Raw genomic sequence first — 23,012 nt, forward strand, 5'->3', positions numbered from 1 at the left:
GACTAGACGCGACCTACGCCAAACATATCGTAACTTAAAGTCCAGAGGTATCATTCCATGCGATGGAGCTGTCATTGGTTACACAGCTGGTATCAACACGCCCATCTCTCCAAGTATCCAATCCGCTTTCCTCCCTTATGCTGATCAGAACAACACCACGCCCGGGCCATCAACTCCATATCAAGGGCTCGACCAAATCTATGATTGGACCAATCCTGCTCAACTCTTAGACTCTGGTCCGCAGTCCCCTCAAGCTGACCAGCATGATACATATCTCGCCTCGAAAGACACAAACACCATATCTCCGACGCGAAGCGCAGAAACTCATTGGGGCCCAATCCACGATAGGCTATTCTACGATTCTTCCGACCCAAATACGCCGCTCACGCCACAGACGCCGCAGAGTCTCACGGATTTGGGCATGGATCAAAACCTCCTTGGTCTGGGCGAGTGTAATCTTTACACATCTGCTCTCTCCACCGCGTCGTCAAACCCATAGACTAATTTGGTCACGACCCTACGATATTTTGTATTCCGTTTTAAAATTTGTCGCTATTGGCATTCCGTTGACGATTCAAAGTTTCCTATGGCGGCTTTTCTGATACGTTTCATGTGGGCCTGGTTGAGCTTTCAAAAACAGCAGGCCGATGAGAACTATCAGGATCCATGTCCTTTCCAAGACAGGTCAGGCCGATCGTACATTCATTCACTGCTCGAGTCAATGGATGTCGGTGGGCATGGGTCTTGTTTTCCACCGACTCACAATAGAGTGTATTGTAATGACCTTGGTACAATTTCGCGCAAATCTGATGAAACCACGTTATGAGTGCCCACCTGCTAATTGCAGGCGTTTCGAACGGGAACCTTGAATTGCAGGCCTGAACAACTATTGAAATATGTTATTAATCTATCGTAACACGTGATGATTCAAATCTAGGATATACACCAAACTCCTTGACATGAGAATATGAGCTTCCCGATCCCAAGACTAATATCTCATTCCCACCTTCATCTCTTGTACAGTCGCTTCTGGATCTTTGGTTTCGACAATCAGCGATTTTTGAACAGGCAATGGGGCTGAGATGTTCAATGGCCACGAAGCATCGCGCTTGCTCTCTGCAATTTCCTTCAATTTGATTCTAAAACCAATGTACTCTCGTGGCAAGAAGAATCCCGGGTATGTTAAACTAAACAGCGCAAAGATCAAGAATAACGGGAGTGACTCAGTGACCCAGTAGACCCACTCGTGCTGTGAGTAGAAACCCATGGGATCTGTACGGGCATCTACTTGCACGATTAAAAAGACCTGGCGAGTCTGTTGAGTGTCAGTTATACGGTTGAATAAGAAAGTCTTGACAAGAGACTCACAGTTATCAGAGCAGCACAGATCACCACTGTCCAACCTAGTTGACGCCAGTTCTTATTATCACATTCGAAATTGATGGCCCAGGTTTTGCTCATCATCATGAACCTAAACGTGGTAAAGGTAAACGCAGAGAGAACAAAGAATTGGTACCCTAGGGCAATAATTTGGATCTTTGTGGACAAGGGATCAGTTTGCTTCAGTGCATTTTGAGCCACCGATTTTGTCACATCCCCAATGAAGATGAGAAAACCCCAAAGGAAAGATGTCCAGTATGGGGGAGTCCACAGTATATGGTAGTTTCTCAAGTCATCTGGAGTTACCCACCACATCACCCGCGTGTAGGTAAAAATTATTCCAAGACTTGTTATTGTGCCCACCGCCATATCTAGAAGCGCAAAGACGACAAAGGGCCCAGTCGCTCCGGAAGTTTGAAGTGTCAACACAGAGTAAGTCCTGGCTAATAGTGACGCCGTTACAACCAAAGGTGCCTGTGCAGTGGTTAGCCTCGCGGCCCTGTCCCGTTGCTTCTCAATAACAACGTACGTGTTGCATGATGGCAAAATACCAAGCTCTTGTTTTGATCAGCTGGATTGTTTGAACAAGCGCTATCAGAAAGAATGCCATTGAACCAATCACTGCCATAGAGAAAGAGGGCATATACACGTAAGGGCTGTGGGATTTGTGAGTTAAGCGACTCCAAGACAGTATGAGACGTACTTGATTTTCGTCATATCTATTGAAGCAGCGGCGGCTGTCGCTCCTCCGGCCGCGGCCTCGGCTGCTTGACTTTCAAAAGTAGGCATTGCAGTAACCATTGCGTTTGGTACAATTGAGGTAACCATCGCCGTTGTCGTCGTCGTCGTCATCGCTGTTGTCACAACGCTAGAGCTTGTCGATACCACGCCCAATGGAAACGGAAATTGGGGAGCCATTTTCTGTGGACTTTGATGTCTTGTTCTCGGATGTAGAGACCTAAGATGTGATCAAGGAACCGCAAATCTTGCTTCACTCATCGGTGAACTGGACGACGTTGGAAGGCAAACTCTGTAAAGTGACTACTTCACATAGCCTTGGAAGCTGGAATTGAAATCCGAACGCACACTAGCCGCATTATTGTAGTGGCCCTTATGGACGCTTATACTGTGCTATGGCCCTATATGAGTATTTTTTCTATAGCGTTTTGATACCAGAAATCCAGTTTCAGTGCCCACTTTCCAGATCCGACGCGTCTGGTACCAAAACGAAAGTCGTGTTCCGCACAGAGGACGTTTCACATTCGTATCGACTGATTTGCTTGTCTGGAGCATTGAACCTCTTGATGAGACAAGCTACACCAGTATTGATATAGCCCCATTGTGTTAAAAAGCATCATTTAGCACTGCTAGTACAAGGATGCTCGTATTCCCAATAAGTTTCTCGGGTCTGTGTCAAAACACATTGTGTTTGAGAGGCTGAATGGTTGGCAAAAGGGTGAAGACGTAGAACTAACATTCTACGTCCGTGAGAATTCCAAATTGGCGCCGGATACAAATATCTCCTGGTGGGTGCTTTGACCCTCTCATGCTTTGCAGCGAGGGCTGTGTAAGTAGAACATGGCGAGGATCTAAATCTTGCCTCGAAAAGACCTCATGGAAGCTCTAGAAGGAAGCACGGGCCATATTCTATATGTCGTCAGTCATGTCGAGGCCAATCTATTCGACACGCATTGAAAACTACATCGTGGTGCTCGATACCAGGATTTGGGAAAGGCACCTCTCTCGCACGAAAACAAAATTCAGAGACATTCAAGGTTTGTTCCTCAGCGGCTATGCAACCTTATCTCAGAACGAGAATAAAATCATCACTGTTCACATGTGTATGTCAGCTTTGAAGGACGATGTCGCATGTTGCCTGTCCCAGAAAGGAGAATATTCAAGCGAAACCGTAATCCGCACACTCGTCTGCTAGCTGGATGACAAAACTTCTTCATGAACGGTCATTACAAAGCGTCAACGGGTTGGAAAGAGAGTGAAAATCCAACGTGAATTACAAAGTCATCTAACATCTTCACTCTGCCACGCGAGGCGAGTATAACAACAGTTGGAGAATCTGCTCCAACAACACAGGTATTCTTAATTGGCAGGACAGATTGCGCATCTGTCTTGGTCCAGACAATCGTTTAGTTCCTTGCGAGTCCTGAAGAGCTTCTCACCGAGTTTAGGCTATGACTGAGCATGAGATCATTCTAGCCTCAGATTCCGACTTTCCACACGGTTCTCAATTGATTTTCGGTCAGTTTAAACTCAAAAGGGACTATCGCAGTTCATTTTCAAAACGATCTTGAATGATTACCTAGCAAACTCTAGAGATTGATCCATTGCTGATAGCGTCTTGATCGATCGGCGGGTAGATTTTCAAACGCAACGGCGTTAGTATCGTAGCTCAGTCGCATCTCCAAAAGGAAGAAACAACCAGGTCACAATGCAGTCATTCATGGTACTTAGATTGTCCGTTTTGCAGTGTGTCCACGCACATGTATATAAGCCAATCAGGTCCATTATCCTGCTAGCACAAATGATTTCACCATTTACGCTGGTTTATAACAAAGCCTCGTTTGGGGGATACTGCCACCGAACTCGACGAGATTCAAAAGCGAGCCATACGATCGAGCAGTGGTTCCTGTTGACAGGTCGATCGGATCACATGATCAGCATCCATGTGAAGCCTGTCGTAGTCCGTCAACCTTTTGCAGTTTGCAAAGTCTACAACAGCCGGTCGCATCTTGCTGTCGAGGTCTTGTACTATCGCTTCTGTGGCAGACTATGCTCCAGTAGAACTATCCAAAGCCTTGTGCAAGTCTTCCATGACGTCAGCCTTACTCAAGCGTTGGCAATTTGTCAGCGACTGGGGAACGAACTCATTTGAAAGCTTCACGGCCATCACTGTTGGACAGGGAATGGAGCTTTCAAGGTGGGGAGGTTGCCCATTTGGTACAGCGCCTTTCGCCTAGTTTTTAAAAAAACATGTTGGTCTCTTTCACCCCTTCACTAGCGAAGACCTGCACTGGCTGAACCAGCTCTTCGAACGTCGTATTCTCTTTACCGATCGAGGGAAATCGAGCATCATGGTGAAGCTCTTCATGTAGGCGAAGCGAACACTCTGGTCACAATGGCATGTAGGGTGAAGCTGACTTCCCATCAGAACGGGGGCTACAGGCTACATTGGAGGCGACGGCTTGTATGCCGTTGCGACAGCGCATCCAGAGTACGAGATCACCGCTCTCGTACGCAACAGCACAAAGGGGGCGCAGGTTGCCAAAGTGTACCCAAAAGTCAAGCTTGTTTACGGTGACCTGGACAGCTTCGACGTTATCGCCCAAGAGTCTGCAAAGGCCGACATTGTCCTGAATTTCGCGAACTGTGATCACGAAGGCGCTGCTAAGGCCATTGTCAAGGGACTTTCCTCACGCTCAGAGCCGGGATACATCATCCACACGAGCGGTACGGGCATCTTGACCGTACAGGACGTGCTGGCCAATCGATACGGTAAGGAAGACCCTAAGATCTACGACGATTGGGATGGAATTGGCGAGGTCATCTCTCTCCCTGATAGTGCGTGGCATCGTAATGTAGACAAAATTATACTGGCCGCCTCCAAGGCGCATCCCAATATCAAGACTGCCATTGTATGTCCACCGACTATATATGGACCAGGAAGAGGACCAGGCAACACATTCAGCGATCAATGGTGGTATGTACTTCACATAACCTATCGAATGCTCTTGCTGATCTGATTCGCAGAGTATCAATCGCAAATTCAAACGCACCGTTCCGTCTCAGAGAGTGTCGCGGGTTTTCAACGCTCGAATTGTTCAGAAATAATTTGGAACTGTAGCATCTTTGATATTCTATAAGCAATTCTTGAACCCTTGTTCTTCACGCTACTGCCTGTCACCCGCTAACGTTTGCAGGTATCTGATGTGTAAAGCATTCATACAACGTGGCCACGCCTTCACCATTGGCGAAGGCAAGAACATCTGGACCAAAGTTCACGTGCACGACTTATCAAATCTCTACTTGACTCTAACCGAGGAAGCTGGTAAGTTTGTACAAGCTCTTCCTGCGCTTCCATTCTAACAACAGTTGTTAACCTGTGCAAAGCAACAAAGGGTGCTAGAGCTACATGGAATGACGAGGGGTACTATTTCGCTGAAGATGGGGAGTATGTCTGGGGTGACATGTGCAAGCGAATTGCCCAAGAAGCAAAGAAACAGGGTTACATCGAAAGTGATGACCTCCAAACATTTACCATAGAGCAGGGAGATGAAGTGACGCCGAATGGTGGTAAGAAATGGGGTTACAACTCTCGATGTAAGGCTATTCGGGCGAGAAAGCTATTTGACTGGAAGCCAGTTGGTGAGAGCATCGAGAGCCTTCTTCCACGGCTCGTGGAAGAAGAAGCTCAGAAACTTGGTGTGGCCAAGACTCATGCTCAGAGAGCTGCTGGTGCGGTTTGAGAGGCAGAAAAACTCAAAGTCAATGGTTTCAAATCCGGCATCCAGCGTTTCCGAGCTGCGAGCCGACGTACTGGTGCTAGACACGACAGCTTCACCGGCTTGAAGTGCTCTGGTACTTGCTGTGGTGAAAGCGTCCGGATGAGAGATGGCAAGTCGAAAAATTCGAATCCACAAGTGTTTCTCCTAGGCCCTATGTGAATTTTTCGGGTCCTTGCTAGCGACAAATACCTTTTTTTTTGGCATTTCGGGTCGCTCCGATGCGTCTCTGTGTCGCCATTTACCGTACGCAAGCATGACAAACCCCTTCTTCTAGCATCTGCTTTTACCCACAGCGCGCCTTTCCAGGTAGATGGGTTGAAAAATGCCAACTGGGATTGTTTCTGAAACTTTATGGCTGTACAGCGTGTCGATCGCAGCGATGAGAAGAACGCGAAATCGAATTGTTTGTTCCTTTGGCTGCGCTGTGGTCTCAAGGCTGGGGATTGAGCGCCGAGAACCACGCCATTGGCGGCAATCGGCACAGCTTTTCAACGAGGCTGGCGAAGTTTTCGCAACTCGCCGCTTTGAGCCCCAATGACACGACGTCAAAGCTTTTCGGCAAGCCGCAATTCGTTATCTCTTTGATCCAGCAAGTGGGGCGGCATGATATCAATCTCTAAGCGCCTCGCCTGCGGTCTCTCCTCTTCACGTTGCCCACTTAATAGATACTCTGCTTGACGCTCTTTGCTACAGTCCCGCGATTATCGTTTTCCGAGAAAGGCTTACTGATCCATTTGCTGGAGCACTCAACCTCGGAATCGTGCTTGAAAAGCTGAGCACATCAAGTGATTGTGGGTCGCTGAGCAAGGACCAGGATCGTTGCAGCAAAGCTCCCCGCGAAGTGTCTGTGTCACGGGAGCTTTGCAGAAGGCTGAGACTGGGTCTTTTCAACCATTCTCGGTCGAATTGCATGACCGAAACTTCCAATTTCTTTTCGGGAGCTTGATCTCTCGCCTTTGAGGTCAAGGGCGTTCCTGTCGACGACCGGCTTTTTGCCTCCGCCACCATGTCGCTTGCGGAGAGAGTTAGTGTGATGGAGGAGTATGAGTCGTTGCTGCGAGACAGGTCGCCGGCCGGCAGCCAGAGGCGGAAAATGAGCTTCAACCCGATTGATGGGTGGACGCCGCCAACTCTACTTGACGAACCTATTGGGGCCTTCGAGGTACCAAAGGTGAAGCGTATAGGTACGCCGTTGCTCCAAGCTTCCCCTGTGACGTCTACACTGCTAACCATCTGGATCTCAACAGGCCAGGTGGCTGCTGCCGTCTTATACTGTTTATTTGCCGCCGGTATAATCTTCGGTTACGCTGCGATCAAACCTGTCCTCATACGTGAGGGCGTGTACCGAGATCGTTGTACAGAAAAGGAGCTGGAGGATAATGTGCGAGTCTGTTACCTTCAAGAGATCCAGTATGTTTGCTTCCATTTGGCATATCGGCACTCTTTATGGCTGACCTTGTTTCTAGCTTGAACTTCATGTTCACCGTTGCTGCCGTTTCTACAAACGTAGTCGCCCTCCCCGTCGGAACGATTCTGGACAGATATGGGCCGCGTGTGTGTGGTATCATTGGGGCCGTCTGCATCGCCGTTGGCTGCCTCCTCTTCGCATTCGCATGGAATTTGAGAGACTATGGGTTTGATGGATACATCCCGGGGTACTTCTTTCTAGCGCTGGGCGGACCGTTTGTCTTCATTTCCTCGTTCCAATTGAGCAACACGTTCCCAAAGTACTCTGGTCTGATCCTGGCCCTGCTCACTGGGGCTTTTGATACGTCCAGCGCCATCTTCCTTTTCTACCGGCTGATCTACCAAGCCACGAACGGCACGTTCTGGCCAAAGAAGTTTTTCCTAACCTACCTTCTCGTGCCCGCCTTGATCTTGACGGCACAGATATTCTTAATGCCCAAGACGTCCTACAAGACGGTCGGCGAACTGGTCGTGCAGGCTGAAGAGGAGGGTGAAGATCATCCATCGGACGACGAGATTGAAGATGTAGACGTGCGGACGCGACTACAGGCTGCCCGACGAGAGCGCCGAGAAAGTGTCATGTCGGAGATCACGGAACTGCTGGGTTCCAAGAAGGGGCAGAAGCAAATCAAGAAGGAAGAGCAGAAGAAGAACATCAGTGGTGTGTGGGGCGCGCTCCATGGCAAGAGCGCTGGCGAACAAATCCGCTCGGCCTGGTTCATTCTCATCACGCTCTTCACGGTCATACAGATGACAAGAATTAACTATTTCGTGGCAACCATTAGGCCGCAGTACGAGTTCTTGTTGCACAGCTATGAGAAGGCGGTCGTAGTGAACAATTTCTTCGACATCGCTCTACCTCTGGGCGGTGTTCTTGCTGTGCCTTTCATTGGTTTGATCTTGGACAACTTCAGCACGGCCTTTGTCTTGGGTATGCTCGTCACCGTGGCCACCATCATCGGCATCTTTGGTATGTTGCCATACGAGTGGGCGGCTTATGTCAACATCTGCTTGTTCGTCGTGTATCGACCTTTCTACTACACCACAGTCTCGTACGTTGCCTCGGCGATTATTTTCCTTTTTTTTTTGTGCAGAATCTGACGCGACGTTTAGTGACTACTCGGCAAAAGTGTTCGGCTTTGCCACGTTCGGAAAGGTTTACGGTCTTATCATTTGCCTTGCTGGGCTGTTCAACTTCTCTCAGTCTGCTTTGGATGCGCTGACGCACGGCGTATTTGCGAACGACCCAAGACCCGTCAATTTCATGCTGCTCCTCATCGCAGTGGGCGTAGGCTCTGGACTTGTGGGTTTTGTGTACAAGAAGAGCGTTAGCTCTGCAAAGGCGGATCTGCGCGCCGAAGCTGAGGGGGCGGAGGAGAGGCTCATGCCCGGAGCTGGGAATGGCTTTGGCAACGACGAAGTCCACAGACAGGATTACGGAACTTTATGAAGTGTGATGGGACACACGGCGCCGGGATACGGCCGAGGTCGTTTTGTTGTTGCATTTTTGCTTGTCTAGGCATGAAGAGGGCATCAATGTAGATGGTCTTTGAGAACGTGCTATAAGCGTCCGTTCTGTCTGGCGCTCATGATGCGGCGTTGGGAGGCTTCATTGCTGTTCGGTGTGCATAGAAAGAATTCACTTGCTTCTCCGGCGTCCATCACTAATGCCAGTGCTGGCGGCACGTCGTTGACGGGCCTGGTAAGTCAGCACTGTATCGTGCCGCTCTTGCAGCGTGCTGTGCTGCGCTGTGCTGTGTTATACGGAGCTGTGCTGTATTACACGGGTCTGCACCGTGCTGTTTCCGCGTGCGCATGCTGGCCACCAGCGCGGGAGAATGCAAAGTTCCGCTTCGGCGCCGAACGCGCGGCGATCAGGACTGCACGGCCGCTGATTGGCCAGACGCGGGATCTGCTGATAAAACCAACCCCGGCGAGTCTTTGTAAGCGCTCAGGGACCAAAAAGCCACCAGCAGCCAGAGCCGATCTAGGGCTGTTAGTGCGTGCCCGTCAAGAAACTTCCCTCCGCTGCTCTCGCCTGCGATGTTGTGCGTCACTGTGGTGCTCTTTGCTTTCATGCTCTGGCCGCCGTCGCTTCGCCCGTTCTCGCTCCTACACAATTCTCCAGTCCTTTGTCCACCACCGCCTTCTGCCTTCTCCCTCCTTTCTCGCTGTCGCATTCATTTCCCCCCTTTCAAGCTTCCCCAGTCCTTGCGGCTTCCGCAACTCCCTCTACCAATCGCGCCCAAACCGAGCACGGAGCTGTTCCGAAAGCGCTCCATCTGGTTCTGCCTAGACTAGCAAATTCCGACACGGGCAAGTCCTTCCATCTGTGGAGTAATAGTCATTTAATGTGTGCGCGAGCGCACGTTTCTTTTCTCTTTTTTTTTTTTCGCCTGACCGGTGATTCGAATCTACACGTCCCTTCTGCTTGAGGGAAGTCATGGCAGACGACCCCTTCGACGAGATATATCTCGACCGCATTGCGGGAGCGGCCGCAATGACGCACGACGAAAACTACTCCATCCTCCGCTCCCCGTCCATGCACAACGACCAGAACAAGGTACACAAATCGTCAGTGTCGGCTGGCTCACCAAGTGGTGCCAATGGCCTCAATCCGCGATCGTGCGTGACCTGCCGCAAGCGCAAAGTCAAGTGCGACAAGAAGCCAAGATGTACAAACTGCGTCAAGGCTAATATAGAGTGCGTCTACCCTGCACCAGGGCGGGCTCCGCGCAAGCCTCGCAAGACCCCAGATTCGGAGCTCATGGAACGGTTGAAAAAGCTCGAGGGCGTCGTGCAAATGCTGGGCTCTCAGGTGCCGGACGAGGACAAGCGAACCACGTTAAAGGAAAGTGCGGAAGGCGAGAAGGCTGCCGAGCAGCTGTCTCAGGACGAGAAGATCGCAAAGGCGTGCAAGGAACTAAAAGAACTCAGGAGGCAAAAGTGGGAGCAGGACAAGGACAAGAAGCCGCCGCCGCAGACGGGCCTCGAGAAGAGGTTCGGCCGGCTTGTCGTGGACGAGGGCAGAAGTCGATATATCAACCCCAGCTTCTGGGCAAGCCTCAGCGACGAGGTGGAGAACATTAAAGAGATGCTGAACGACAGCGAGGAAGAAGACGACAGGGACTACCCTTCCCCAGAAACGACTCATTCGTCCTCTAGCCACCAGGGCTTTGTGTTTGGCTTTAGCTCACAAAGCGTCGACATGAAGGAGCTCCATCCTCCTCCCGAACACATACCCATTTACTGGAGGATATTCAGGGAGAACGTCGACCCGCTCGTGAAGATTATTCATGCGCCGTCCATGGAACCGACAATTCTTCAAGCGAAAGACGGCCTAGATAAAATCCATCGTGGTCTAGAATGCCTCATGTTCGCAATATACTACGGGGCCGTGACTTCGATGTGGGAAGAAGAGTGCAAGGCCTTCTTCTCCGAGGATAAATCTGTGCTCCTTACCAGATATCGGTTCGGCGTCGAGCAAGCACTTGCTCGAGCGGACTTTCTTCAGACAGATGAAATGATAGTCCTTCAAGCTTTTGTCCTGTTTCTCATCTGTTTGCGTCGTAACGATGACGCCCGCGTTATCTGGACCTTGACAGGTCTTGTCGTCCGCATGGCGCAAACATTGGGTTTACATCGTGATGGTACTCATTATGGTCTGCCACCTTTTCAGATTGAAATGTGAGCTTTGGTGCACTTCCTCTTCTTAATCTCTTCTTAGTATGTTCCGAACGCTAATTGAATTACAGGCGGCGTAGACTGTGGTGGCAGATATGCATTCTCGATTCCCGAGCGAGCGAAGACCATGGCGCCGACCCTACCATCATCGATCAATTGTTCGATACGCAAATGCCGATCAATGTGAATGACGAGGATCTTGATCCAAACATGGCGTCTCTTCCCGAATCCAAGACTGGTTGTACGCAGATGACGTTTGGGTTGATTCGGTTCGAAATTTCAAATACGCTTCGAAGACTGCAGTACGTGCCTCCAGGGCCAAGACGGTGCAACAAGTTTTTCTCCGAATTAAGCGTTGAAAAGAAGGAGCAATGGGTTCGAGAGCTACACGAGCGGCTCGAGAATCAATACTTGAAAGATACGGACATGAGTGTGCCACTGTACTGGGTTGTTGCAACTATATCTAGACTGATCATGTCGAAGCTCTGGCTGATCATATACCATCCTTTTCAGCGACTAGACGGAGGCTCAAGCCTCCCCCAAGAAGTGAGGGACAAATTGTTCTCAACTTCGCTCGAAAATTGCGAGTATTCCATCTTGCTCGAGACAGAGGAAAAGACTAAGCGCTGGGGCTGGCTGTTCCGAACATATACGCAGTGGCATGCTATCGCATTCATGCTTTCGGAGTTGACCGTTCGGACGCTTGGGCCTGAGGTAGACCGTGCATGGAAGGTCATTGACTACATGGTGAAAAGACGGTGGGCGGATGACCAAGTCGATTCGCATTCGAACAAGTTAAAGAGCCATCTGTGGAAACCGCTTAAGAAGCTAATGGAAAGGGCGAGAAAAGCGCACGAGGAGGCTTTGCAGAAGCAGAACCAAAAGTCCCTCCCTGCCGAAGAGTCATTGGCAGACCTCGAGCGTACGAGTAGTATTATGAACATGGATTTGAGCGTGGATCGCTTGTTCCCAGAGTTGCAAGCGACAAATGACGAAGGTTTTGATTTCGCGAACACTACGACGAGGAGCAGTGCCGCTCAGCTACCATCCACAGGCCTAATCTCACCCTCCTCTTCTGTCTCCCCCGCGCAAAACTATGATCCTACGGTCGCCAATCTCGTCACAACCATGCCGACTCCTATGGCCAGTAGTGGCGCAGCCATGTCCTCTGCTGGCAACCCTATCGCTTTTCCCTCAATGTCCATAGAGTGGTACATGAATGGGAATCAGACGTCGGGAAACAGCATCAATTTTGACACAGACCTGAGCAATTTCGAAGGGTCCACCGAGAGTCCGCTCCTGCCCGACGGAAGCGTCAATTGGACTTCTTGGGATAACCTCGTGGCGCAATATGGCATGGATGTCAGTGAAAACCAAAACAATAATGGACAGCCCTTCCCGATCGCCAACCCGTTTTCGAGCATCACGCAATGGTATTAACCGTGTGTAGTGCGTTGTTCTCTTCGACAATTTTTTGAAGATAGTTTAATGACTATGGGCTCTGATTGGAAATGTCTACTCTCATACTTTAATGACGGTATATGTATTATTATAGACGCAGATCAGGAGAACAAGAGCATATGCATAATAACATCCTTAACCAACTAGCAATTACGACCAGTTCTTCATTTCTCGCCCTGAGACATGACATTCTTGGCTGGAAGACTGTCCATTTGTCGTGCACATCATTCTTCTGAAGGAGTGTTTTTTTTTTTCTTTTTGTATTGGAATAGTGACAAGGTGATGTAAAAAACATAGATCAAAGAAGAACTTCGAGACGAAAGAATTCAGTTTTCTTGGGGTATCATGCGTGAAATGTGCTAGAACATAGGCTATCTGCAGCTTCGCTCATCTTCCGATTCGATATCAGAACCACGCGAGAGTCCAAAGGGCGGGTAAATGAGGCCAACGCTCTTGCCAGTCGGCCAGAATGTATGGCACTCGCTCGTCGAATCCTTTCCTCGCCGGCCCGTTGCCTTGATCCCAACCAGCGCTGCCGCTTTTCTCGCGTTCTTCTATCGCGGCTTCGTTCAGCTTCCCAGCTAGATCCAAAATAGCCTTCCCGCCCACCAGTGCTTCCTCGTGGTTATCCTTGATGTCGACATTGAAAACATGGACAGGTCTGTTCAAAGGGCTTCCTCTGCTAAGCAAGTCGTCTACTACGGCATCCCAACATCGCTCTTCGCACGTAATGACAACGTCAACTACTCCTCCCTCGGTGCCTTGCGAGCCGCGGTTGTTACGCTGCTGCTCGCTTACTCTTGGTACGCCGATCTTCCAATCCTGCCAACGTTCCGGTCCCCACTTGACGTTTCGGTTGCGGTCCAGCATGGGCAAGAGCCCGTTGGCACGATAAAGGCGCGGGTCCTTGTTGAAGAGCTCGTTATACATCTGGTCGTACGAGGTCTTGTTGAAATTAAAGATGTTTGGCTGCGATATCGACGGTCCTGGTAGACGAACCAGGGAGCCCGTACCGAACGATATGACAGGATAGTTAGCTGTTGCTAGCTGCAGGTGAGACTCCATAGATCTTCGGCGATTCTGTCAGTGAGGATTTGGACGCCACAGAGAAGTCAATTTTGACTAGTGATGGGGCTGCAAACCTGTTGTTGTTACTCGCACACACGGTGCAGAATCTTAATTTGAAACCACTGTCACCTTCAGACGTTTTGGCAGATGGCGCAGCTGTACTCTCAACGGCCTCCTCGGAAGCTACCCCCTTCATCGTTTCCGGAGCAGGAGGAGGTGGTGGAGGAGGAGGAGGTGGAACAGGATGTTGAGTGGATAGCTGTTGATTGTTACTTCCGGGAGGCGGCCGCCTTCTCGGATCAAGCGAGGTTGCCATGGCTACTGGATAGAGAAAAAACACTCTTTGTGTGACTTTGTTTTCACCTACAGCACGTGGCTTTAGACGAGTCGTCACGGTACTCGAAACTTTTTAACCACGTCTTGCGTGAGATGCCGGGAGCCTTGGAAGACAGCGATGAATTCGATTATCGCCACAACAGCAAAACACATGTAAATTGCAAAAAATGGAATGTCTGAGTTCCAAGAGTTAGTCTCTCGTGTTCAGAGCGGAGGAGAATCATTGTGCGTGCAAGCAGAGAGAGAGAGTTCAGAATGAATAGCGTATACGGTAAGGTTTTGTCCTCATTCCGCAGGCAAGGGTAGGACAGCTCCAATAAAGAGCCTCATCACGAAAAGGTGCTGGAAGTCCGTTTAATCTACCTAAAGCACGTACCTAATTGAGCGAACAGCCGACGCCTTGTAGCTGGTGGGAATATTGGGTCGGAGGTTTTGTTTCACACAAGAGCGACGCTACGTTTGTGTAAGTTCAGGGTCATGAAAAATCTTAGTCAGCGTCATCCGTGCACGCGCAGGAGCAAGCTCTACTTATCTGATCCATTGTACGGCGGGACATCTTCGCTCACAGAGACTTCGTCGATTGCGTCGAAATTGCTATGCGGGTTAGTGAAACGGAAGCTTTCTCTTCGAGTGCTCATTGTCTCAGCGGAAGTTTCACATACGTGCTCTCATGTTGTCAGCTCTCCTGCACAATTTTAAGATTCCCATGGCCGAGATATTGGCTTTGCCTCTTTATCTGTTACGTCAGAACTCGCGTCGGAATGAAGACGAGGCTGCCGGGGCAGATCCACACCAGGTCTTGGACGTGATAAGTTCGTATTGCTCAGGCTGATGCACAATATGAATGAACCACTCACGGAATATTGGAGGTCAAATTTGCGACGCTGGGGCAGCCCAATCGTCGTTGTGCTGCCGTCATAACTCTACGTAGGACGTCGGTCGTGTTTCCTTCTCTTCGCCTTGTTACTTGCCAGCCGATGCTGGTGCGAACCAGAAGCCAGCATAAGCTGAGCATTTCGTGGTCCCAGTTTTCGTCTAACGTAGTTTTCATCATTTTTAGCCCCGTCTGGTGATATCCCAAACGCTCAAACGTGTACATGTGGTATTTAAAGTACAAGTCTTGTGGAAATGGCTCTGTCACACATGCTTCCGTGGCCACACTTTTTGCATGCCGCATTTCCGAGGATGGGAAGTTACAGCATCTCGAATGGCTTATACCGACAGGACATTACTTTCGAACCTTTATTACCGACCAGAAGAAGCCATGTGTGTGATAACTTAGGCCGTATACTTCATCTTAATTTGGCTGACTGCTGACAGATGCACCTCGCTCTCCCTAAGCCCACAATCACATGAGAATGCAACGGTTCCTAGAGCACCACAACACAGCATGCTACACGGCCAAGACCTTTCTCGTAGGGATGTGTCCATTCTGGACAACTCTTACTATGTCCTTGGAGTTGCAGAGAGTAAGCTATTCAGCAAAGAACTCACGTTCAAATTTCCGACCGATCATGTTCATACGGACATATCGGACGTTTTGGAGCATGCGGAAATGGAATCTAGCCTGAGAATACAAGAAGATGTATGAATTTCAGACTTCCAGTCCGACCCCCTCCTCTAATCACAGATTTTAAATATAAGGCGGCGGAAGACTTAGATACCTCTTCTAGAAGTCATAGTAGTGGACCGCAGCGTGTAGAGGCCTCTGATTTTGGTGGCTCGTCAACGGACTTCTGCGCCAGGAAGAATTACTCCGGAAATAGTAACATGAGGAAATCCGCCAACGATACCAATCATGCATCAGTCCGACATCATCGATCCGGGCACGGAAATTGCAAAGCCACGATATGTTGTTATCCTTTATCTCTTGAAGAGCTGCGGCTTCTTCTCGAACAGCAGAATAACACTCATTACGTGTTTGAACGTCCAGCAGGTCACGAGACCATTCCCTCGCCCCAATCATCGTCAAACGTAACGTTCGGGAATACCGTGTTTCCTGGGCCGGCACACTCTTCAATGCATCCGGGCCTTAGAGATAAAGGCAGTCCAATCTTCCGATTCAATTCTACATCAAAATCAAAAGGCTTGCAAATGGAAGATGAACGACTTCATTTTGCTTGTCCTATGGCTCAACATGATCCTGAACGCTATAGGTGTGTATTTAATCCATACACTCTTCCACCCGGTATGAATGGCTTCAGGCGAGTCAAGTAAGTGGAAGTGATGTAAACAAGGAAGCATGTTCCGCGCTCTCTTTCTTATGTTAATTAGCGAACATATGAAAAAAATACCATTCTATTCAATCTGGTTGTTCTTATTGCAGTCAAAAGTGGGAAGATCAACAAAGCTATGTAGAAGAATGTGCAAATCACATGCCCGAGTGTCCAAAGGAGAGTGAAGTCAGATCTCGTAAGCTACCCGAAGCTCTTGAAGAATTTCAGGTCGTGGCTCTCGAACAAGACTACCGGGGAAAATCCGCCGAGCAGGCCTAGAAACACTTGTTTGAAAAACTTTTTCCCGGAAGCTCAGTCCCAAGTCCATGTGAGTGTCGTAGAAATGCTTCTTTTTCTTTTTGCTCGGCTCGTCAATTTACTTGCTAAACATGTTAGATTACAATCACTACACACCTACTCATTCACCTTATATCCTTGGCCGAGACTTCTTTTACAATGTTCTTACGTTACAAAACGGCCGAAATCGTGCAACAATCGTTCCACGACACCATTCACTGCATGAGAACCATTCCAGCCTTGAGACAGAGTATCTCTTGCAGCCGGACAATCCGGGACAAATTTTCAAATCTTTCGCACCGCATATTGGTCAAAGTTTTCAATTCTTTCCATAATATAAGTAGATGATCTCGTGAGCACAAATTCAAACTATCCAATAATTGGCCCAAATACAATACCACGGAGCTTTTGGAGTACATGGCGATACATCCCACGCCACTATGTCCAAGGAGTCTCAATAGGCAATTCCATACACGATTTTTCAATATGAAGTTCTCCGTGACCGGCGATTTTGCAAATCTGGCTCCAAATTCGTTGCTTACTCACCAAGGCCTGTGCGAAAATGGTATTCTGGAGCCAAGTCCCGGACAGTGCATTGATGATCTCTTCCTTAACTCATTCAAGTTCAGATGCATGAATATCCTAGCCGGGAGCAACAATGTTCAGGTTGCTGCTTAGCTTGAAGGTATGTACAAATTTGTATTGCCACCGAATTCCAGCCTCTATGTGTTTAAACAGAGGTCTTTGGATACTCCTATTGCGTTTTCACTATGTTCATGTGCCGGACGTCGTGGATAGTTTGGCAGAGTGAGTGATAACCGGGACCGACTGCATCCTTTGTTAAATTCGTGGATGCGTCATTTACCAGGTTCCGTAGAGGGTTTAAGTTGCCCAAGCTATGTTTTCAAGCCAGAGAATTATAAAGAGAGGAAGTTAGTCGTGAGCGCAAAAAAATTATGTACTTTTATCTCTACGTCCAGATAGGCCAGCTAGGGTTGCGCTACACAAACTTCGGATTTGATAGCCCCTCTCACCACCCGGTAAGAGTTTGTTATGAGTGATTGGTTGTCATTTCCACCTGCACTTCCATGTTTCAATATCAACTATTGTTCCTTGCAAACAGGTAGGTCGACTTTGCCGGAAACAGATATTTTATATTGTATAGAACTTTGTCGCCTATGAACACACAGCATCTTCTCATTTTGAATTCATTTCTATGTCTACAGTTTGGAAGATTCACCCGTGGAACGGCCAAGGTACAGGGGATCCTTCTTGCTGAGGCCGTATTTCTCCAGCAGTTTCTCGGAGGCCGCCTTTTGCCTCGCAAGCTTCTCCGCAACAATTTTGCCTCTCTTGTTCTCATTTCTGCCAAGCTGCAACATATGGACTTCGTCTGGACCGTCCACAATCCTCATAGTACGGCCACTAGCATACATTCTAGGAAGGGGGGTATCTTGGCACACGCCAGCACCGCCGTAGGCCTGGATAGCCTTGTCGATGGTCTCGAGCAGAGTCTTTGGAACGAGGATCTTGGAGATGGCAATCTCCTTAAGCGCAGCCTTGGCGTTCGCATTGTCGATAGCAATGGCGGCGTTCAAAACGACGAGACGTGCAGAGTCGATGTCGATTCTGGATTGTGCCACGCGCTCGAGCATGATGCCATGCTCGGAGAGAAGCTTCTTGAATGGTTTCTTGCGCTCATCATTGATACGGGCGAGGAAGTAGTCCAATGCGAGCTCAGCAGCGCCGATGGAGCGCATCGCGTGGTGGATACGTCCCGGGCCGAGACGGCCCTGAATGATCTCAAAGCCGCGGCCAGGGCCGAGCACAATGTTCTCAAGTGGCACACGGACGTTCTTGAAGGTGATATGGCCGTGTCCGTGCGGGGCGTCATCGTAGCCAAACACACTGAGCATGCGGTGGATGGTGATTCCGGGCGTGTTGTGCGGGACGAGGATGACGGACTGCTGCTTGTACGGGTCAGGGTTGTTGGGGTCATTCTTGCCCATGACGATGTAGATCTCGCAGCGCGGGTCGCCCGCGCCAGATGACCACCATTTCTAAATGTGTCGAATCAGTAGAAGTATTTGGCGGAATGCAATATAGATCCGTACCTGACCGTTGAGGACCCAGGAGTTGCCCTCTCTATGGATCTTCAACTCGATGTTGGTCGCATCGGAAGACGCGACTTCAGGCTCCGTCATCAAGAAGGCCGATCTGATCTTGCCCTCTAGAAGCGGAACCAACCACTTCTTCTTCTGCTCCTCCGTGCCGTACTTGGCGAGAACCTCCATATTGCCAGTGTCCGGGGCAGCGCAGTTCGTGGCCTCGCTGGCGATGGGGCTCTTGCCCAGGATCTCGGCCATGAGACCGTACTCCAAGTTAGAGAAGCCAGCGCCCTCCTTGAAGTGGTTCTTTGGAAGGAACATGTTCCATAGACCGAGCTTCTTCGCCTTGGCCTTCAGCTCCTCCATGATCTGTGGGTGTGCGTTGAAGCGCTCTTCGGTCGTCTTGCCGACTTGCTGTTCTGTGCGTCAATTTCACCCGTGCCATAGGTCATTTACGTCCGGTATGCCGTACCTGCGCAAACACGGCCTCGGCGGGCATGCATTCTTCCTCGACGAACTTCTCGACCTATTTTTGTGGAGCGTCTCGTTAGTCGGTGCTCAGATCAGTTGTTATGGAGTCAACTCACAAGGTCGAGAGTCTTCTTCGCCCTGTCCGAGACGAAAGGTGCGGCTATTGGCGGTATCCGCTGGCTAGCAGGCAAATTCAGCTTGTTCGCCATCGTGTGAATCTGAAATGTGTGTACTGGAGGGAGTGGACGAGAAGCTCGGGTAAGGTTGGGCCTATCTTTTCTTTTCCTTTTCGTTTCTTCTCTTCTACTCACAAAACACTGAATTTTGCTGGTCGAGACAAATTGGCCGATTTCAGATCTTTTTCAATGATTTGCGTAGAGAGCCTAGGCAAAATCTGTCAGACCACAACTGCGCGTTGCGGTAACCCAAGCTGTAGCCGGAGCCCAGAAAGCTCCCCGCAAGACGGAGACGTAGTACCGAGGCTGTGTTGACATTTGGCTGTCTCTAGAGGGCGCTAGTCCCAGTTTGGAGATTTCCAACTCAAGCGCCCCAAACACCCCATGATAAACGGTACAATTCGGTGTTTTTTGATGACATCTACGTACACGGTGGTGTGACAATTACCAGAAGTGCGAGTTTGAGTGTTGTCTCTCAAAGACGTGACTCAATCTTCACGAGTTTCAAATCTGACATTTAGCAGGCTGCGGAGCCGGGACTGCAACCATCGGCTAACACCCCTTCCGAAGAACCGAAGTCGCTGCCCGCTCGGCAGTGACACAAAAAGGGTACATAGAAGAGCGTGCACTTGATTATTGAATTCAATTGTTATAGTGATTACGGGTAAAGTTTATACTAGGGTATCGTTAGAGCAAAGCACTATCAATCCGTTCCACATAAGTGGAGAGCCATTAAAAGAAAAAAAGCCAAAAGGAATAGAATAGAATGCAACTGCCATGACGCATACGATCAGCGGTCAAAGAAGTAAAAAGAACTCTCCGATCTCCAAGCTGGTAGAAGACCGAACAAAACTCCACTAATGCGATGCTTGCCTCGTATGCTTTTGCACCATGTTTCAGTCTATAAATGCACGGCGTAATGAGGAATCAAAAGAAAATGTTTTAAGTTAGACAGCAATTCCAGCGGAGTGATGCTGAGACATAGTGGGCGACAAGTTGATTGGGTAAGCGCCAACGTCGCCTAACTCACGCGGTCGATCTGATATGCTGGTGTGTGGCCTTGAGACGAGGCTGAGGTCGATTCCAATTTGTGGATCTGGTATCTGGATGTCAAGCTGAGTGGCATTAGAGCGATAGTCGTGTGTGGTTATAAGAACATGTGAAATGGGTCGAACTTACGGTGAGATATCCTGTGCGTCTCAATGGAATGATGCTCACACCCTCCTTCATTCCCACGTCTCGGTTCCAGTCGGCAATCCACTTCTCCAGCTTCTCCAGGCGGTGCTTGATGGCGACGAAACCCATGTCTTCCCATAGCCAGAATGTAGCCACGCTCAAAATAGTGTCGACGAAGTTTCGGGCACTGTACGGATTGAAGGCCTCAATGAGCTCTTTGTTGATATACTCAATGATCCGTCTGAACTGATCTTCCGAGATGTTTGGGTCTAATACCTCCGGATAGAGATTGCTGAACGTGGGGGCCAGATCACCGACCTGCATCCAATCGCGCTTAATACGAATGATGCGCGTCGACTGATAGAGGGGCGAGTTGACCGGCACATGCGGATTCAGATGCGGAAAGCATGGGTGCGATGGTCCCCATTCGTATTCGTCGCCGTCATCCGTCTGAGCACCCTGATCGCCATCTCTGGACTGCGGAATCGAAGCTCTGCTTGGAGATCTCTTCAGAACTTGTAGACGTCCATTTTCAACGTCTCGAGTCGGCGAACTGCCAAGATCTCCGGTGGCCATCTCTTTCTTGTCCATGCGTTCCTGGCGAATAGCTCTTTGTTGGGCTGCTTTCCTGGCAGCTTCTGTTGTTGGGCCTGGACCACCACCTTCCTCGCCTACGCGTTCTCCTCCACGAGGCGTGTCCTCACTGATCCCAAAGGGGAAGCGATCACTGAGCGGGCTTTTTCTAACCTCGGCCGGTAGCTTAACGCTTTGTCGGGCACTGTAGTCGGCGCTTGTGCGGTTCCCGGCAAGCGAGGTTCCTTGCGGACTCTGCCGACTTGTGCGCTGTTCGGGCACAGAGAGCAGAGGGTAATCGCCTTCGGCGTCCTTTGACTTGCCGGGCCTATCAGCAGTGCGTGCAATGTCAGGATGAACTACTGGAACGTTGGGTATCGCAGGCGCGCGTGGAGAGAAATTCTGCGGGTTCCAGAGGCGCGCGGCGTGCGCCCTAGGCGTGGCGGGTCGTCCGCTTCCCCTGGCGGTCGCTGACGCGCCGACGCTCAGAGCGGGTGTCCAGTTGGTGAAGTGAAAGATGCGCTGTGTCAGGGACCAGCGCGGAGTGGGAAGTGGCTGGTGGGGATTTCCGGTGGGATGAGCGCCCCTGGAGATGTGGGTGGGTCTCGTACGCGTTTGCGACTGCGATTGCAACTGGGACGTGTTGGTCGGACGACGGCGAGCTGGAGGCGGGCGTGCGGCGGGCTGTGTAGGGTTGAAGGAGACGAGGGCTGCCGCGGACGCGGGCTGCAGAGGCGCCTGTGATGTGTCACGTGCCTGCGGCGCGGATCTGGTAGCCGTTGTTTTTTGGGGAAATTGGACGGGCCCCTAGTTGGGAAGGAGCGGCAGACCTCTGCGGCTGCCCGTCCTCGTCCGACGAGCGCAGAGCGGCCGAGCTGACCGCGGTCCGGACGAGAGCGAGGAAGCGGAAGAAGACGAAGAGGAACAGGCTGACGAGGGCGCCGATGGCAACAGCAACTGTGTTGATCGAGAGCGCCGTACCGGGGAGTGTGGGCACGCGTCTGAGGCCCGAAGCAAGAGGGGCAGCACCGGCGCGCGGACGTTCGAGGCTGCGTTTGGCCGGCCGAAATGCGCATTAGGATAGGAGAAATTGCTTGCTGGCCGCAACCTCAGTCGCCCGTGTGGGTGAGTGTGAGTGGATTAGGTTGGGGGGATCCCAGCCGCCCGTCCGTACTGTGATCGCCTCTGCAGAATGCTCTGTCAAGGAATGCCAATGTGCTGCATACGTCGCAGGACTCGTGTGACCGCACGGCGGGAAGCAACGTCGGCCGCCTGTCGCCCCGGCGTTGGACCGCGACAGAGAATGCTCGGGGGGAGAAAGAAAAAACTTTATGAACGCCTTTGTGCACAGCAGTGGGATCGAATCATTTATTCGTCTCTCAGCACCCCCTACCCGCAGCCGGCCCTGGTTGCAAGGCACGATTCAAACGCCGTTGACGCCACCGTCTGCTTTGGCTGTCATCCCGGTTGCCTGCCTTCAGCACATCCATGGCGCACATCCGCAGCCGCATGCCCCGTGTCTGCACGAGCATCGAGAGAAATCGCGCGTCCGTCGAGCTCAGTGTGCGCTCCTGGGCTTTGCTGCAGGGGTGCTGTGCGTGCACCTCTTGGGTTGCCTCATGGTGTCCCGCTGGGTGCTCAGCATCGTCGAGTATGGCGCTCATTGGATACCTTTGCGCTGTCGCTGACGATTGCGACGACAGGCGACGTGCTTTCCCTGGTTCTGGCATCAGAGTCACACACGTACGTCACTGGAGCGACTGCTAGCACTGTCACCGAGCGAACAAAAATGCTTGCCAGCCCGTGGTCGGCCGTAGCGGCTTGAAGCGAACGAAGCAGAGGCCCGGTGTCTGTGACAGACATGGGCTCGCACGCTTCGATGCTGGCCATGAATCATTTGCTCTGTCAAGCTAGACCTTGCAAGAGAAATATAAACGCTTCGTTACCCATTCGTCTCGAAACGGCGCCAGGCCTTGCGCCAAAAGATTCTCGAGGCCCGTACCACAAAGCGCATCGAGCATGAAGGGGCGCATGAATAAAGGCACCTTTCCGTGCGCCGGAACGAGATGAGCGCACTGC

At 50.5% G+C, this 23,012-nt stretch overlaps 7 protein-coding genes across 7 annotated transcripts; 3 read left to right on the forward strand and 4 right to left on the reverse strand.

Annotated features, from left to right (window-relative positions):
• Positions 1–988: 988 nt before the first annotated feature.
• On the reverse strand, positions 989–1,761 carry PV09_00483 (uncharacterized protein; the record flags this gene model as incomplete). The annotated part of the gene is made up of 2 exons (XM_016353228.1): positions 1,369–1,761; positions 989–1,315 (listed from the first exon to the last, which is right to left on the reverse strand). Exons 1-2 carry the CDS (start codon positions 1,747–1,749, stop codon positions 989–991), a joined length of 708 nt encoding a protein of 235 aa, XP_016219485.1. The 5' UTR covers positions 1,750–1,761.
• Positions 1,762–4,078: 2,317 nt separating this feature from the next.
• PV09_00484 (uncharacterized protein) lies at positions 4,079–6,253 on the forward strand. Its single transcript, XM_016353229.1, has 4 exons — positions 4,079–4,486; positions 4,547–5,092; positions 5,316–5,443; positions 5,506–6,253. The coding sequence occupies exons 1-4, from the start codon at positions 4,470–4,472 to the stop codon at positions 5,859–5,861; spliced, it is 1,047 nt and encodes a 348-aa protein (XP_016219486.1). The 5' UTR covers positions 4,079–4,469; the 3' UTR covers positions 5,862–6,253.
• Positions 6,254–6,560: 307 nt separating this feature from the next.
• Positions 6,561–9,035, forward strand: PV09_00485 (uncharacterized protein). Its single transcript, XM_016353230.1, has 4 exons — positions 6,561–7,084; positions 7,148–7,310; positions 7,367–8,419; positions 8,481–9,035. Exons 1-4 carry the CDS (start codon positions 6,907–6,909, stop codon positions 8,815–8,817), a joined length of 1,731 nt encoding a protein of 576 aa, XP_016219487.1. The 5' UTR covers positions 6,561–6,906; the 3' UTR covers positions 8,818–9,035.
• A 383-nt stretch (positions 9,036–9,418) lies between these two features.
• On the forward strand, positions 9,419–12,830 carry PV09_00486 (uncharacterized protein). Its single transcript, XM_016353231.1, has 2 exons — positions 9,419–11,054; positions 11,123–12,830. The coding sequence occupies exons 1-2, from the start codon at positions 9,811–9,813 to the stop codon at positions 12,489–12,491; spliced, it is 2,613 nt and encodes an 870-aa protein (XP_016219488.1). The 5' UTR covers positions 9,419–9,810; the 3' UTR covers positions 12,492–12,830.
• Positions 12,774–14,384, reverse strand: PV09_00487 (RNA polymerase II subunit A domain phosphatase SSU72). The gene is made up of 3 exons (XM_016353232.1): positions 14,293–14,384; positions 13,655–14,092; positions 12,774–13,581 (listed from the first exon to the last, which is right to left on the reverse strand). The coding sequence occupies exons 2-3, from the start codon at positions 13,894–13,896 to the stop codon at positions 12,918–12,920; spliced, it is 906 nt and encodes a 301-aa protein (XP_016219489.1). The 5' UTR covers positions 13,897–14,092; positions 14,293–14,384; the 3' UTR covers positions 12,774–12,917.
• A 2,991-nt stretch (positions 14,385–17,375) lies between these two features.
• On the reverse strand, positions 17,376–19,465 carry PV09_00488 (uncharacterized protein). Its single transcript, XM_016353233.1, has 4 exons — positions 19,125–19,465; positions 19,010–19,063; positions 18,544–18,951; positions 17,376–18,489 (listed from the first exon to the last, which is right to left on the reverse strand). The coding sequence occupies exons 1-4, from the start codon at positions 19,215–19,217 to the stop codon at positions 17,650–17,652; spliced, it is 1,395 nt and encodes a 464-aa protein (XP_016219490.1). The 5' UTR covers positions 19,218–19,465; the 3' UTR covers positions 17,376–17,649.
• Positions 19,466–19,813: 348 nt separating this feature from the next.
• On the reverse strand, positions 19,814–22,243 carry PV09_00489 (uncharacterized protein). The gene is made up of 2 exons (XM_016353234.1): positions 20,364–22,243; positions 19,814–20,299 (listed from the first exon to the last, which is right to left on the reverse strand). Exons 1-2 carry the CDS (start codon positions 20,949–20,951, stop codon positions 20,132–20,134), a joined length of 756 nt encoding a protein of 251 aa, XP_016219491.1. The 5' UTR covers positions 20,952–22,243; the 3' UTR covers positions 19,814–20,131.
• Between the last annotated feature and the right edge of the window lie 769 nt (positions 22,244–23,012).

This window comes from Verruconis gallopava (assembly GCF_000836295.1).
Source record: "Verruconis gallopava strain CBS 43764 unplaced genomic scaffold supercont1.1, whole genome shotgun sequence".
Lineage (NCBI taxonomy): Eukaryota > Fungi > Ascomycota > Dothideomycetes > Venturiales > Sympoventuriaceae > Verruconis > Verruconis gallopava.